The sequence below is a fragment of the Delphinapterus leucas genome, chromosome 4 (genome assembly GCF_059928025.1).
Source record: "Delphinapterus leucas isolate spDelLeu-1000000601 "Yukka" chromosome 4, BTC_Dleu_Yukka2, whole genome shotgun sequence".
Classification (NCBI taxonomy): Eukaryota; Metazoa; Chordata; class Mammalia; order Artiodactyla; family Monodontidae; genus Delphinapterus; species Delphinapterus leucas.
Genome location: NC_143132.1, coordinates 131197899 through 131214571, shown reverse-complemented (window position 1 = coordinate 131214571; position 16673 = coordinate 131197899). Strand labels below are relative to the sequence as shown.

The 16673-nt window shown below is 47.4% G+C and overlaps 1 protein-coding gene across 1 annotated transcript in view; it reads right to left on the bottom strand.

Moving 5' to 3' along the window:
* DZIP1L (DAZ interacting zinc finger protein 1 like) overlaps positions 1 to 14427 on the bottom strand; it is a 71920-nt gene extending 57493 nt beyond the window's left edge. Inside the window, exons 1-2 of the mRNA XM_089911109.1 lie at positions 12136 to 14427; positions 1993 to 2574 (exon numbers count right to left, since the gene is read on the bottom strand). Of these exons, the coding sequence (XP_089767235.1) occupies positions 1993 to 2574; positions 12136 to 12171 (618 nt within the window). The 5' untranslated portion in view covers positions 12172 to 14427. The remainder of the gene's footprint in view (positions 1 to 1992; positions 2575 to 12135) is intronic.
* Positions 14428 to 16673: the final 2246 nt, after the last annotated feature.

The window sequence follows — 16673 nt, the reverse complement described above, 5'->3', positions numbered from 1 at the left end:
CAAAAAACACCAATGTCCAAGTCTCACCCAGAGTTGAGAACCACTGGAGCAAAGGGTAGTAAATATAGCATCTGAAATTCCACTTCACTCTCCTCAAGCATTTCAGACAATGCCAATCCAGCATATCATTTTTTCACTGTAAAACTTCAAAATTCTTCCAACACGGCTTTTCAGGCTGCCATTGCTAGTCAATCAGAGTAAGAGGGCAGATTATTTGCTGTCTTTACACAAAGGCAAATGTGACAGAAATTGCCAATCGTCCCCCAGTACCAGTTTTCCCTTTTACCTTGGCAATAGAAACCTTGATTTTTAGCTGACCGTGAGGCTAATGAGAATATATGTCACCTCCTCCCTTACAACCAGGTGTGGCCATGTGACTAAATTCTGGCCAATGGCATGTAAACAGAAGTGGTATATGCAACCACTTTTGGGAGGTGTCATTAAAGAAAGAGCCATGATATTCCTCACCCTCCCTCCTCCTGCTGAATGGAATGTGCACCTGAGAGGTGGAACTCAGGCAGCCATCTTGGACCAGGAGGCAGAAGTCACACAATGAGGCTGGAGAGAAACAAATCCAGAACTGGGTCCGCGATTACATGCCACCCCTGGATTGTTTACTTCTAAACTTTGTTCATGAGAGAGAGAAATAAACTTCTATCTGGTTTAAACAATTATAATTTGAGGTTTCCTGTCACCCACAGCCAAACCTAATCCAGATGGATACAGCCTGGGTTGACGGACTCTGCCCACTCCTGAGTTCTAAAGTGACACATGAATTTCTAGTTGTTTGAAGGAATATCAGCTGGGGGGCAGGGAATATGTTACAATTATTCCAAATTATAAGCCCGTCCCCTCAACCCACCCTTCCCTGCTTCCCCTTTTCCACCCCAAGCAGCACACTCACAAACCAGGCACCAGACTAGTCCCTCCACCATGCCAGCTTTGAACCTGGGAAAATGAGATGCTGGCATTGCAGTGGCCCAACTTGCTGCCACACGGACAGAGTGTTTCTGAGAATGGAATCCACGCTGACAAAGAGTTGCCAAGAGCTGCAGAGAGAGAAACTAGATTCTGGTGCCATCACCTAAGTCCCACCATAACCCTGGATTTTTCAGTTAAATTAACCAATAAATTCCTTATTGGCCTAAGCCAGGTTAGACTGCTGTTTTGTCCTTTACTGCTGGAAAGGTTCTGACCCTTTTATCATAATTAACATTATATTAATTATGTCAATTACCATTCAATCCACTAACATCATGTCCTAATGATTCCTTCTGTCCACCCACCCCCAAACTATGAATTTCTGTTAAACCTGAACCAGCATGATTTCTGTCTTCATCCTCAGAGCCTGGCAGAGGGCCGGGCCACCTGACAAGCTACTAAAGGGCAACTGTCCCCGATCCACTCTCTCCATAGAAAGAAACGCAAATGCCCAAATGCCACTCTGGGGAATGAACTGTCACTTGGCTGACTAATAGAGTCACTTTTCCACAACAGGCCTGGCTCTACCAGTCCCCTGTCACACACCTCTTACACACACCTTTACACATCACACTCTCTACACACACACACAGCCTTCATTCACACACACACACCATAAATGTATCGTCACATGCAAGCACGTTACACACCACACACTCTACATACATACCTACACATACCATTCACAGGTGTACCTTCCAAACAATCACAGACACATCTTAGACACCATCCATAAACACACACACACACCCTGCATACATTCACACATGCACACGTGAGACATGAACTCATACACACACCTGCCACATATGTACAATCTACACACACACACACCATAGACTTGATGAGACACCCTGGGGTTCTCTGGCCACCAGCGGCATCTCTGAAATCTGCTCCCAGCCCCAGTGAGAAAAGCCACAGCAGCCTCAGGGGCCAGGCAGTGGTGCCGCCGGGGTGGCCGGTGGCCGGGCCCACAGCCCTCCCGGCGGCCCCGCCCGCAGAGATGCTCACCGCATGGTAGCTGTGGGCGCCCGTCTGCAGGAGCAGCTGCTGCAGGGCGCTGATCACCTTGCGCCGCCGGCGGCTCTCCTCCCGCACGCCCCTGAGCTCGTCGGCCTGGCGGCCCAGCTCCTGCTGGCCGCGCTCCTGCTGGCCCAGGCTGGCCTGCAGCCGCGCCTCCAGCTGGGCCACGCTGGTGCTCAGGCAGTCCTGGCAGTGCAGCAGGTACTCAATGCTGAGCTGTGCCAGCCGCAGCACCTTGAGCAGCGCCGGGTCCACGGGCTGCCCGCAGCGGCCGCACACCTCCCGGTCCAGGTTGCAGAAGGTGACGCTGACGATGTTCTCCTGCAGGGTGGCCACATCCAGCTCCCGTGCCACGCGGTCCACGTCCAGGGCGCTAATGCGCCTCCAGTCCATTCTCTCACGGCGAGGTTGGAACTTGAAGGTGGGGAGAGTGTAGGCTGCAAACAGGGGGTCGCTGAGGCCCTGGGCGGTGGTAGCGTGGGACTGCATGGACGGGGGGAGCCCTGGGCTGACCACTGGGGAAGGGTGCCACCAAGACCACGGCAGCAGGCACAAGAGCTGAGAGAGGGCCTGGAAAATGAGAGGAGGGTTGAAGTTAGGCCTGGTGAGTGTGGCTCCATGTACCACGCTGGCCAGCAGGAGCCTGTAGTGTGCATGCTGTGCACTGACACAGCCAGAGCAAGGGTGTGGGCTTTATGACACACAAATGTGGATTCAGATCCTCAGCCTGGAGCAAGATTCTTTATATCTTTAAGCCTCCGTGTGTATTGGGGATCAGGGGGCCTCCTCTTCAGGCTTGCAGTTAGGAATGAGGCAGGCGAAACACCCAGGCCAATGCCTGGCACATAGCAGGTCCTCAGTGAACCCCCCGCCATGCCCAAGTCCACTGTAAGAGTGCCTGCCAGAGGGCTTGGTCAGGAGGGAGCTGTCCAATGTATAAGCAGGTCTTTCTGCAACCCTACATTGACCTCAGGATGAAGTCGAATAACTTGCCACGGGAGGCAGAGTCACTTAATGGTGGACACTAAGTGGCTCTCCTTCTGTAATTGCAACGTTTAATGGAGGGGTGCGCTACAGTTCCCAGTTTCCCCAGCTGTCAGGTGTGATGAGTATGACTATGTTCTCTCTAGTGGGATGTGAGCGAAATGATGTCCGCCCCTGCCACGGGGTGGCGCTCAAGAGAGCAGCCGTGTCTCTGCACAGAGATTGTGCTCAGTCCACGATAGTCTGTTTCAAACCTCATGGTTTAGAAAACAGCTCCAGTTTGTTGTTAAATGACTCAGATTCTACTCACCACTCTCTTGTTAGACAAAGAAATTGCTCTCTTTGGGGAGGAACTTGACAATAGCAACCGGAATTTAAAATGAACATTCCAGTACTAAGAATTACAATCTGCTCTACAAACTCATACAAGTGTGCAAAGGTGCTTGTACAAAAATTGTCTTTGTAGTATTATTTGTAATAGCAAATTACAAGAAAATTACAAGAAAGCAAAGTACAAAGTACAGTGGGGATATGAATGGTATCTCTATACGATGAAATACTATGCAGCTATCGATAAGAATAAGGCAGTTTTTTATGTACTGATTGATATGGAATAATGACTATATATATACATATATATCCATTTCTGTTTAAATAATATATTAATATGACATTTAATAATAATTAGCAAAAATAAAGGAGATATGTATATCTCACATATGTATGTGTATATGTATTATATATACACATATGCATAAATACATATATCTCACATTAGAATGTTGCCTATGAGGCAGGAGGGAAATGGGAATGTGAAATGAGGATAAATAAATGAATAAAATAAATAAATAAAATAGACAGATGGTGCATGGGTAGGAGATGGATAGATAGATAGATAGGTCTTACATAGACCAATGATGATAATGATATATATATAACACATACACATATATGAATGATTCATATTAGTTATTCATATATAATCATAATTAAGTATACTGATTTATTATTCCTAAATATGGTTCATTATCTATATTTTTTAATAAGCATAGACTATTTCTAGAAAAATAAGCTGTTAGCAATGGTTATACCTGGGAAGTGGGAACGGAGGTTAGAGGACTTTTATTTTCCACTCACCACCTCTCTATACTATTCAGTTCTTTGCGTCATCATCTATTACTTTTATAATTTCTTAAAGAAAAATATACAATTTCTGCCCTTAAAGAACTTAGAATCTGACTGAACAGGAAATACATGTGACCCTATTCAATCAAGTTCTTTTTAGATCATGTGATTTACACTTTCAAGTACAGCAGAAAGTCAGAGAAGAAAAAGGTCATTGACCTCAGGAAGCTGAAAGGCCTTGAAGAAACAGTCAGGCTCGGTTTGCAAAGAGGGGAAGGCCTCCAGGAAAGGCCCCTGAGCGCCCTGAGCCTGTCTTCATCTGGGAAAGGTGGCAGTGGGAGGTGACAAGCCTGCCCCCACCTGCCCTGGGGTAATCTGGGGACTGGAGGAGAGGCAAGGGGAGGGTGCTCGGTAAGAAAACCGGCCGCAGGGCAGGGAGTGCCAGCCTCCAAGCCAGACACACACTCTAAATGCAAACCTACCAACAGGTAGAACTATCCTCACTTTACAAACAAGGAAACTGATGTCTGGAAAGGTTAAGTGTCTTCCCCAGGTAGGGAGGTCAGAGTTGAAGTACAGCTGGAGGTGTATCTGGCTCCAAAGCTTGTGGACTTTGAACCATCCAACATCGATTCTTGAGGCTATTTGTCCTAAAACTTTGCTTGGATCAGATCATCAAACCTTACCCATCGAACTCATTCATTCATTCACTCACCCCCTCCCCCGCTCCTTTAGAACATGCCTAGCTTGGCCAGGCCCGGTGCCAGGCACTGGGGCCACCGAGATGCATTAATCACACACCTGCCCCCCAGCCCCCTCCTCGGCAGCTTAGCATGGCTCCTTGCTGCCCCAGTACCAAGTGCAAACAAACCCCTTAGCCTGGTCTTGAAGCTGCCACAGGATGCCACAGACCCACCTTTTCCATTTCAGCTCCAATGTTTCCCTTTCTCAGATACTCCTCCCCAACACATACTCCAGAAACAAAACCATCCAGCTACGAGCATCCCCATCACGGCCATGAGGAGAAGACCAGCACATTCCTCTTAATATGTCACGTTATTTTTAAAAAAGGAGGCAGGTGACATGACACTCACCATGCTCAGCTGCAGGCTCTAACTGTGTCACCGGAGCCTCAGAGACAATTGCCACAACAAGCTGTGCTTTGGAGCAACAGCATGTTACCAGGTGTGCTGTGGGCCAGGGTAACAGGACACCTGCTTCCTGTCCTCCCACAGACCAGGAGCTCGCCTGAGAACTCGCTGTTTAACTATTTAATATTTAAGCTTTGGCCTCAGATGTCTGCCCACAGTCCCCTCTCTCATAATAAGGCCAAGAATGTTCCACCAGCCACTCTCTCAGCTCTCCTCCCACCTCTTCGAATGCCCCTTCCAGCCTCTTCCTTGAACAAGGAAGAGCCTACTATCCTTGCACCCTTCCTGTAAGGCAGGGTGTGCCAGTGCCCCTGTGACAGTCTGCTGTTCACCCATCACCCATCCCTCCCTGCACACTCTCCCCGGGGATGAGCTCACACGTAACCATAGCTTCAGCTACCATAGGCCTGCTATAGGCTGAGCCTCAGCCACTCCCAAATCTCCTTCTCACAGGCCTGTCTCTTGGGACCTTTAGACTAAGCCTTCCAATACTGATTATACCAGAAATTGCAAATCTAAATTCCACCAGGACCAGGAAGGTACTATTAAAGGTAGGAAACATGCCAGGTGTAAGAGAAACCAAATACAAGCTTGATGATAAGTGGCAACTGATTCCCTATCTTAGTGTCCGAGATACACGTGGGCAGTGGTTCTCAAAGTGTAGTCACTGACCAGCAGCATCAGCATCAACTGGACACTCGTTAGAAATGCAGATCTCCAGACTAACTGCTTCAGAACCATTGCAGTAGGGAGTGTTGGCATAGGGAGCATTAAGGACTGTGGCAAAATGGGAAGTGCGTGCCCTGTTTACAAGGGGCAGCCACCACTGAGCTTCAGCCATATGGGAAGTGATGTTCTGTGCTCCTCATGGGCTAATTCCAAATTTACTAAGTAGATATTCAAGCAAGTATGGCCAACATGGTGAAGTAGGAAGACCCTAGCTCACCTCCTCCCACAGACACACTAAAATTACAACTATTTACACACTGGCTATCTATAAGAATGACCTGGAGACTAGCAAAAATGGTTTTCCCCAACTAAAGATATAAAGAAGGAACCACAAGATGGGTAAAAGGAGTGGGGACGCAAATTAGTCAAGACCCACACCCCTCGGTGAGCAACCCACAAACAAGAGGATAATTACAACTGCAGAGGTTCTCCCCAAGGAGGGAGGGGTCTGAGCCCCACCTCAGGGCTCCCCAGCCCAGAGGTCCTGCACTGTGAAGATGAGTTCCCAGAACACCTGGCTTTGAAGGCCAGCAAGGCTTGCATATGGGAGAGCTGGCACCAGCCCTGGGCCCCTCTGGCCCCCACAGCCAGCTGTCCCAGGACTCAAGCCCAATCACCAGGGGGCTGGCAGCCACCACATGAGGCAGGGCCAGCCACGCCTACCAGCACACTCACAGCAGCCAGCCCAGCCACACAGAAGGGCCCACTCAGCCCACATGGCTGGCACCCATGGAGCATATAGCTCTGGGGACCAGAAGGGAGTGTGGTACTAGGCTCCATAGGACGTTTCCTACATGAGGCCACTTCTCCAAGATCTAGAAACAAAACTGACCTACCTAATACATAGAAATAAACACAGAGAATTAGACAAAATGAGGAGACAGAGAAATATGTTTCAAACGAAGGAACAAGACAAAATTCCAAAAGAAATGAGTGGAGATAAGCAATCTACCCAATAAAGAGTTCAAGGTCATGATCATAAAGATGCTCCACAAACTCAGGAGAAGAATGGATGAACACAGTAAGAAGTTTAACAAGAGTTAGAAAATATAAAGAAGAACCAAACAGATCTGAAGAATACAATAACTGAAATAAAAACACACTAGAAGGGAATCAACAGTAGATTAGATAATACAGAGGAATGGATCAATGAACTGGACGACAGAGTAGTGGAAATCACCGAAGGTGAAAACTAAAAAATAATTTTAAAAAATGAGGACCGTTTAAGAGACCTCTTGGACAAGATCAAGTGTACTAACATTCACCATATAGGAGTCCCAGAAGGAGAAGAGAGACAAAGGGGAAGAGAACTTAACTGGAGAAATAATAGCTGAAAAGTTCCCTAATGTGGAAAAGAAAACAGACATCCAGGTCCAGGAGGCACAGAGAGTCCCAAGCAAGATGAACCCAAAGAGTTCCATACCAAGACACATTATAATTAAAAATGGTAAAAACTCAAGATAATGAGAGAATCTTAAATGCAGCAAGAGAAAAGCAACTAGTTGTGTACAGGGAACTCCCCTAAAACTATGACCTGACTTTTCAGCAGAACTTTGCAGGCCAGAAGGGAGTGGCACAACATGAAAAGATGCTCAACATCACTCATCATCAGGGAAATGCAAATCAAAACCACAGGGAGATATCACCTCACACCTGTCAGAATGGCTATTATCAAAAAGACAAGAAATAACAAGTGTTGGAGGATGTGGAGAAAAGTGAGCCCTCATGCACTGTTGGTGGGATTGTAAATTAGTACAGCTTTATGGAAAACAGTATGGAGGGTCCTCAAAAAATTAAACATAGAACTACCATACAATCCAGAAATTCCACTTCTGGGTATTTTTCTGAAGAAAACAAAAGCACTAATTCAAAAACATAAATGCAGCCCTATGTTCATTGCAGCATTACTTACAATAGCCAACATATGGAAGCAACCTAAGTGTCCATCAACAGATGAATGGATAAAGAAGATATAGATAGATAATTACTCAGCCATAAAAAAGAATGAAATCTTGCCATCTGTGACAACATCGATGGACATGGAGGGTATTATGCTAGGTGAAATAAATCAGAGAAAGACAAATACTGTATGATTTCACTTACGTGTGGAATCTAAGAGACAAAACAAATGAACAAACATAACAAAACAGAAACAGACTCATAGATACAGAGAACAAACTGGTGAGTGCCAAAGGGGAGGGGGCAGAGGGATGAGTGCAATAGGTGAGGGAGATTAAGAGGTACAAACTTTTAGTTATCAAATAAGTCACCGGGATGTCATGTACAGCATAAGGAATGTAGTCAATAATATTGTAATAACTTTGTATGGTGACAGACGGTAACTAGACTTATTGTGGAGATCATTCTGTAATGTATAAAAATATTGAATCACTATGTTATATACCTGAAACTAATATAATATTGTAAGTCAAATATAATTCAATAAAAAATAAGATAGTCAAAGACCTCTATGAACTGTTTCCAAACTACCTTTCTAGCTGCATCTCCCACCTACCATTTACTTGCTGTCCATACTTTCATATCTATGGGCTATTTATTCATAGGCACTGTTTTTAAATGCTTTATAAAGAATAACTCATGTAATCCTCACAACAACCCTTCAAGGAGGTACTATTATTATCTAAGCCACAAAGAAGTGAAGAAGCTTGCCCCAGGTGCAGGAAGCAGGATCCATCCCACGCAGCCTGGTTACAGAGTTGCGCTCTGAGCCACTATGCCACGCTGCCTCTTGGGATAGACGGCCCTCCGCCACTTCCTTCTGCTTCTCGTGCAGGTGAACTCATGCTCAAGGCCTTGCTCAGACATGAATGCCACCATAAATACCTCCCAGGCCCACAGGCAGAATCCCTGGCCTCTCCCCTGGGCTCCCAGAGCACAGAGCATACACTCCTTTGGTCGCCCTCACCACACTCTGGTCTGTGCTGGGTGGCTGTGCAACATTCATTCACCCATCCCACCAACAAATGGCTCCTGAGCCCCTACTAAGTGCCAGGCACCGTGACTGGCCCTTGGGACGGATGGTGACCCAGGCAACGGTCCCTGCCATTGTTTTTGTTTCTTTGTTTGTTTGTTTTTGGCTGCGTTGGGTCTTCGTTGCTGCATGCAGGCTTTCTCTAGCTGCGGAAAGCGGGGTCTACTCTTCGTTGCGGTGCACAGGCTTCTCGTTGCGGTGGCTTCTCTTGTTGCGGAGCACAGGCTCTAGGTGCATGGGCTTCATTAGTTGTGGCGCACGGGCTCAGTAGTTGTGGCTTGCGGGCTCTAGAGCACAGGCTCAGTAGTTGTAGCGCATGGGCTTAGCTGCTCCGCGGCATGGGGGATCTTCCCAGACCAGGGCTCGAACCCATGTCCCCTGCATTGGCAGGCAGATGCTTATGCACTGCGCCACCAGGGACGTCCCCCCTGCCATTGTTAATAAAAATCGTGAACACTTCTGGAACTGTGTGCTTCACACACAGTTATAAGACTTTGCATGAATTATCCCATTTGATTCCCACAACAACCCAGTGGACAGATGAAGAAATTTCAAGGTGAACAAAGAGGGCAGATGGCTTTCCCACAATCACACGACTAGTTAAGTGTTGGGGTCTGGCTCCAGATTTTGTTCTCCAGAAAGTCAGAAAAATACACCGAATTACCCCCCAGAGCATTAAGTGCCAGGGAAGGAGCTAGGACAGGGAGCCCCAAGGAGGGGCCATACAGGACATTTCTGTGTCCTTTCTGCCCCCACCCCTGTCCCACCACATCCCCAGCTGTGAGCTCCACAGGGGCTGAGACCATGGCTTATTCACATCTGTTGGATTCCAGCCCTTAGCATACTACCTGCAGCCCAGATTGCTATTGACCTGAATGGAACTGTCAAAATCTTAGATATCTGCTTCAAGATTCTATATTCTCGGGGTCTTGGGGAACTGAGGCTATGGACCAACAAGAATTAGGATAAAGAGTAAGAATGGACTTAGGGGCACTTAAGTTGTACTCCTTGGAGAGAAACGCCATTTAGACTTAGTAAAATGCTTGATGTGTTGACCATCTGTGTCCATAGCCTAATCCTCCAGGCCGCTAATGAAAGCTTAGAGGGCAGGAGCCCTCATGGGTGGGCACAGGCTCGTCAGTGAGTAAGTGTCCCACACTGACTGTCAAGAGATGGCAGCAGTGCTCTAGCTGGCTTCCTGAGCAGCCCATAAACCCTCATGTTTACACTCTGAGCATAGTCTGTAAATACCCAAGGTGGCAGCCCCACTCCCAGTTATACAGAATTCTGAATCAGGGATCTGAGCTCCTGAGTTTTTACTAAATCCCAAAAGTACCACCCATTTTTGTCACTAGAACCCCAAGAGTCCAATTCTCAGAAGTCCTAGGGTTCTGACATCAAATGGTGAGCAGAACTGTGGGAATTTTTTTTTAATTGGAGTAAAATTGCTTTACAATGTTGTGTTAGTTTCTGCTGTACAATGAAGTGAATCAGCAATATGTATACCTATATCCCCTCCCTCTTGGATCTCCCTCCCACCCACCCCCCATCCCACCCATCTAGGTCATCACAGAGCACCGAGTTGAGTTCCCTGTGCTATACAGCAGGTTCCCACTAGCTATTTATTTTACACATGGTAGTGCATTTATCTCAAGCCTAATCTCCCAATTCGTCTCACCCTCCCCTTTCCCCACCGTGTCCACGTGTCCATTCTCTACATCTACATCTCTATTCCTGCCCTACAAATAGGTTCATCTGTACCATCTTTCTAGATTCCATATATATGCGTTAATATACGATATTTGTTTTTCTCTTTCTGGCTCACTTCACTCTGTATGACAGACTCTAGGTCCATCCACATCTCTACAAATGACCCAATTTCATTCCTTTTTATGGCTGAGTAATATTCCATTGTAATCGTACATATGTACCACATCTTCTTTATCCATTCATCTATCGTTGGACATTTAGGTTGTTTCTATGTCCTGGCTATTGTCAATAGTGCTGCAGTGAACAATGGGATACACTCTCTGACAAAAACCACAGTAAGATCTTTTTTGACCCATCTCCTAGAGTAATGAAAATAATGGGAACTAATTAAACTTAAAACTTAAAAAATAATGGGACCTAATTAAACTTAAAACTTAAACTAGCAAAGGAAATCATAAACAAGATGAAAAGACAACCCTCAGAATAGTAGAAAATATTTGCAAATGAAGCAACGGACAAAGGATTAATCTCCAAAATATACAAACACAGCTCATGGGGCTCAATATCAAAAAAACAAACAACCCAATTAAAAAATAAGTGTAAGACCCAAATAGGCATTTCACCAAAGAAGACATACAGATGGCCAAGAGGCACATGAAAAGATGCTCAACATCACTAATTATTAGAGAAATGCAAATCAAAACTACAATGAGGTATCACCTCACACCGGTCAGAATGGCCATCATCAAAAAATCTACAAACAATAAATGCTAGAAAGGGTGTGGAGGGTTCCCTTTTGGAACCCTTTTGCACTGTTCGTGGGAATGTAAATTGATACAGCCACTATGGAGAACAGTATGCGGTTCCTTAAAAAACTACAAATAGAGCTCCCATATGACCCAGCAATCCCACTGCTGGGCACATACCCTGAACTGTGGGAATTGAAGTTGGTGAGGATGATAGCAGCTATAATTTATTAAGTATCCGTGCACCAGGCACTGTGCCAGCCTTTAATATTTCTATTTCTAGCCATCATACAACCTTGTATGTAGCTATGATCTGCCTCATCTGATAGATGTAGAAACTGAGGCTCAGAGAAGCTAAGGGCCCTGCCCCAAGTCCTTCAGTTACTAAGTAAGGAAGCCAAGATCCAAATCAAGTTCTGACTCCAAAACTTCTAATTATGCCAAACTACCTCCCAATGATGATGATGATAATACATAAATCCCTTCCCATTTTGTAAATTACAATACCTGAGATTTCTTGACCAAACTGTAAGGACTGAAAGAGTTTACAGCAAATCACAACAGGGTCTATGCTGGAGACCCTAAAGCCTCCCTGTATCCTGGCAGAACTTAGCCAAATACAACTCAGCTCCACAGGTTGGGTCCTGGTTGGGATGGGCAGAAGACAAAGCCAAACGAGAATGCTGCTGGTTACCTGGAAACTACACATCCCAGAGGGCAGGCACGCCATACTTTCTGCAGACTGAATTATCAGCAGACTTCTTTTCCCACATCTGGGAATAGAAACACAAGGCAAAAATGACTCACTGTGGGACTTCCCTGGCAGACCAGTGGTTAAGACCCTGTGCTTCCACTGCAGGGGGCGCGGGTTCAATCCCTGATTGGGGAACTAAGATCCCACAAGCAGTTAAATAAATAAATAAATAAATAAATAAAATGACTCACCGTCATTAGGAAATCTAGAACTATTAACCATCTCTAGATGTTTTGATGGGTCCCAGGAACTTCCCAATCCTAGACCATTGTCATGAATTAGTGGGACCCAAAAGAATATTTACGCTAGCATTCCAAACTCACTTCATTATTGAAGAGACAGTTTCTACCTGGGGCAATCCCACGGCCAAGAAAACAAGCCTGTCTACCACCTAGCTTTGCACACTCCCAGTGACGGGATGCTCACTACCTCACAAGGCAGCCATTCCACAGTGAAACAACTCCTGGAAACTTTACAATTCTTCTGAAACCTGCCCACCTATAATCTGTCAAAGAGAACATCCAGCAAAATGACAAAAATGACCAAAGAGTTGATTTTTTTAAACAAAATTCTGGCTGATTTTTTTAACATAAATTAACAGATAGACTACACCACCACCGCTGCCACCTTGCTGTCTGTTCTGCTTCCTCAAGAATGCTGCCAAGCTACAAGGAGCACTTGGAGGAGCCAAGCTTCCAAGGTAGCTGCCAGGCGATCATTTACAAGCCTGCCCTGACTCCCAGCTAACTTCAGCGGTGCCTTCCCAGGAGCTCAGGCGTGTCATTAGTGCTAATTGTTCTGGCTGCCAAGGAAACCCTCGCACAGTTTGCAAACAGGCCGTGCACACACCGTAGGCAAGGGAGCACTAGAGACCCCAACGGAGACAAGAGTGACCCAGGAGCTCTCCTGAAGCACTACCGTTACAGACCTTGTTCTGCTTTGCTGTTTCTGCTGTTTTCTAAAGAAAGGAGTCCCCCTTTCCACTCTTTCTTACCCATAAAGTAGCAAGAGAGAGATCCACTCCACCAGGCTCACAGTTGTCCCTTACACCAGGTCTCCCATTTCCTCCCTAGAAACTTTGGAGATACTTTTAAGAGATGATGTCCTTGGTTTGGTCAAAAGCCCATTTTAAGTTTTTGCCACAAAAGGATTTTCTTTAAAATAAAAATGGGAGGTAGGGATTTGACTGACGTCTCTTCAAAGTATTTTAGAGACGACTTATACTGACAAGACCTATCTTCCCAGGTGCAAAACTGTGAAAAACCAATACTAGTTTTCACATCTAAAAGAATAGCAGTTTAGAACATACTGGTGTTTTCTTTCCCATGGAGAAGTCACTGCTTCTTGGTAGTGTTTCTCCAGCTTCAGAGCCTGGGACATCAGACCCCACAAAATCCTCTCTAGAGGTAGGAGGCCTAGTGACAGATGGCACTGCAAGCGGTAAACCCTGTTGACCAGGACTGGCCCTCCCTGCAAGGGGCCCACAGGGAGGTTCAGAACAGCCCACCAAGTTGTCCCCTTCCCTCCTCCTGTGCCAGTTGAGCAACAAGCCTTTGGACCAAATTCCAGCTCCCTGGCAGAACCCAGGTATTCTGCACAAGTGAGTTCAGGTTTCTGTTCCCAACCTGAAGCACGTAACTTCAAGCCACCATTTTATCAAGTTGGATGGTATCCAAAAAGATTCCCACGTGAGGGAGCCGTCTCCAGAGCGTTGGTGCTGACAGAGACAGACAGAAGACCGCTTATCCGCTGCTTGATTGGAGAACCGGCCTTCTCTAGGTGGGGCTGTTCTCACTGGCCAGTCCCCAGCTCCAGGGGCAGGTGTGAGGGGCTGCGACAAAGGAGAGAAACCACCCACCCCGTCTGTGGACGGAGCACCTCACACTCATCAGGCTTCTCTTCAAAGTCCTGTTAGATACCACATTTCAAGAGACCGTGCAGGGGCAGGCAGGCCCTGCGCCTTAAGGTACAGGCCTGGGTAACCCCTGCCCAGGCCCCGCAGACCCCTCCTCTGACCCGCCTTCCGGGCCCCTGTCCCGTACCCAGCAAGTTCCCCTGGCCTTTTATCTGCAGCCACCTCAAAAGGAAAATACGGTGGCTGCCTCCTGCTACACTCCTGCCTCGGAGTGCAAGGCGGAGGAACCAGAGATGCTAATCTGTTTGTTTTTATCAATAACTCATCTCATCGCTAAAAGATCCCCCTTTTCCTACAGAACGCAAAGCAGCAACCCCACCCCCGCCCCCAATCATTTTACTTTTTTGAAAAACTGAAAATCCGAGGCCGTCCTCGTAGCGAAGGCCAGTCCGGCGGGTTCAGTCATTCTTGTTCCCCTCCGGGTACCTCGGTCCGGAGCCGGCCAGGCTAGAGGCCGCGGGTCCCGAGGCGCAGCTCCCCGCTTGGACCCCGCAGGGCGCCCGAGCCGCTGCTGTTGAACCCCCTGCGGCCCGTGGCTCCGGTCTCGGACTGCACGACGCTCCCCACCCGCGCCCCTCCCGGGCTGCATTCCTGGCATAGCTCTCCCACGAGGCGCGGCTCACCTGGGGGTCCCCGGAGCCTGGGGAGCGGGCAGAGGTCGCGAGCCGGCGCGCTCAGCTCCTCCGCCCCGGCCCAGCCTCCCGACTCGCTCCACCGCCCCGGACAGAGGCCGTTCCCGGAATCCTCGCCGCCGCGCCGGCCTGGGCTGCTTCCTCGGCCCCGAGTAGCGCGGGCTCTCGAGGGCGCGTGACAGAGCCTCCCGGCCACCCAGTGCTGCCAACCTGCGGGACCGGGGACACAGAGAACCTTCGGCACCAGCAGCCGGAGGCCCGGGGTCTCTGACGCCTCCCGCTCCCGCGACAGCCGCCCCACCCCACCCCAAAGAGGGGCGGAGCCTCTCCCTAGCCCCTCTGGGACGAGCTATTTTTAGGCCTGTTACGGAAGCGGAAAGGAGGGAATGCCACGTTTAATCCGTCAGGAAAATCCGGCATCCTAGTGAGTGGCTCCCAGGCCTTGCTGAGAGGCGGGGACGTCCTGCCGTCTACACAGACACACACAGACACTTAGACACACACACACACACACACACACACACACACACACACACACACACACCGCCCCCCACCCAGTACAGCTGCCGGCCTGCTGAAAGCTGGGGGCAGCTGTAGCCTCCTGGGCAGACAGCCCTGCCCCACCAGTCCTAAACTAAAGGGACCGTCTTGGTTTCTGATCCGAATTGGCCCTTTGAGTAAATCCCAGGTCTGTTCAGATGGCAACCATTTTCCCCCCTTCCCAACCTTCTGGCCAGCCTTGTGGATCCAGCTGGGAAACCCAGAACCAAAGAACTCTCTCTTTCTGGATAACAGTCTCTGACCCCTTCCTATAACCATCTGTTGCTTTACTGAGACTCAGATTTCTGGGAATTCTTTTTTTCCTTAAGCCTTCCTCCCACCCCAGCCTCAGTCTGCCAAGCTGTGTCACGGGGTATTCAAAACAAAATTTCATGGGAACAAGTGTTGGCAAGAATGTGAAGAAATTGGAACCCTTATGCACTGCTGTGAGAATGTAAAACGGTACAGCCACTGTGGAAAAGAGAGTAGTGGCTCCTCAAAAGATTAAACATGGAATTACCATATGATCCAGCAATTCCACTTCTGGGTATATACACAAAAGAATTAAAGCAGAGGCTCAAACAGGTATTTGTACACCCACGTTCATAACAGCATTATTCACGATAGCCAAAAGTTGGAAACAACCCAAGTGTCCATTGACAGATGAATGGATAAACAAAATGTTATGCATATATTATATACATACATATATATTTCAGCCCTTAAAAGGGAATGAAATTCTGACACATGCTACAATATGAATCAACCTTGAAAATGTTATGCTAAATGAAATAAGCCAGACACAAAAGGACATATATTATATGATTCCACTTATACAACGTACCTAGTATAGTCAGGTTCATAGAGACAGAAAGTAGAATGGTGGTTGACAGGGCTGGGGGGAGGAGGGAATGGAAATTATTGCCTAATGGGTACAGATTTTCCGTCAGGGATAATGAAAAACTTCTAGAGGCAGATGGTGGTGCTGGTTGCACAGCAATGTGAATGCACTCAATGCCATTGAATGGTACACTTGGAAATGGTTAAAATTGTAAAGTTTACGGAATGTGCATTTTACCACAATTTTTTAAGTGTAAAAAACAACAAAAAGGGTGGACAGGGGCCAGGCCCAAGTAGGGATGACTGTCAGCCACCAGTTCTTGATGGGGAGTCTTGTTCGTCCTTTGCTCTCCTGGTTGGGGCACCCCTTTCCCTCCAGGACTTCCTGCAGGAGGGCAGAGAAGAATCCAGGCTGTGGAGTCAAAGACGCATTTAAATTCCACCTTCCCAGGCGGTGTAATCCTGGGAAGTCGCTTACCCTCTCTGTAAAATGGGGAAAATAAACTCTACCTAGCAGGTAATTATGAGAACCAACTTAGTTAAAACATCTC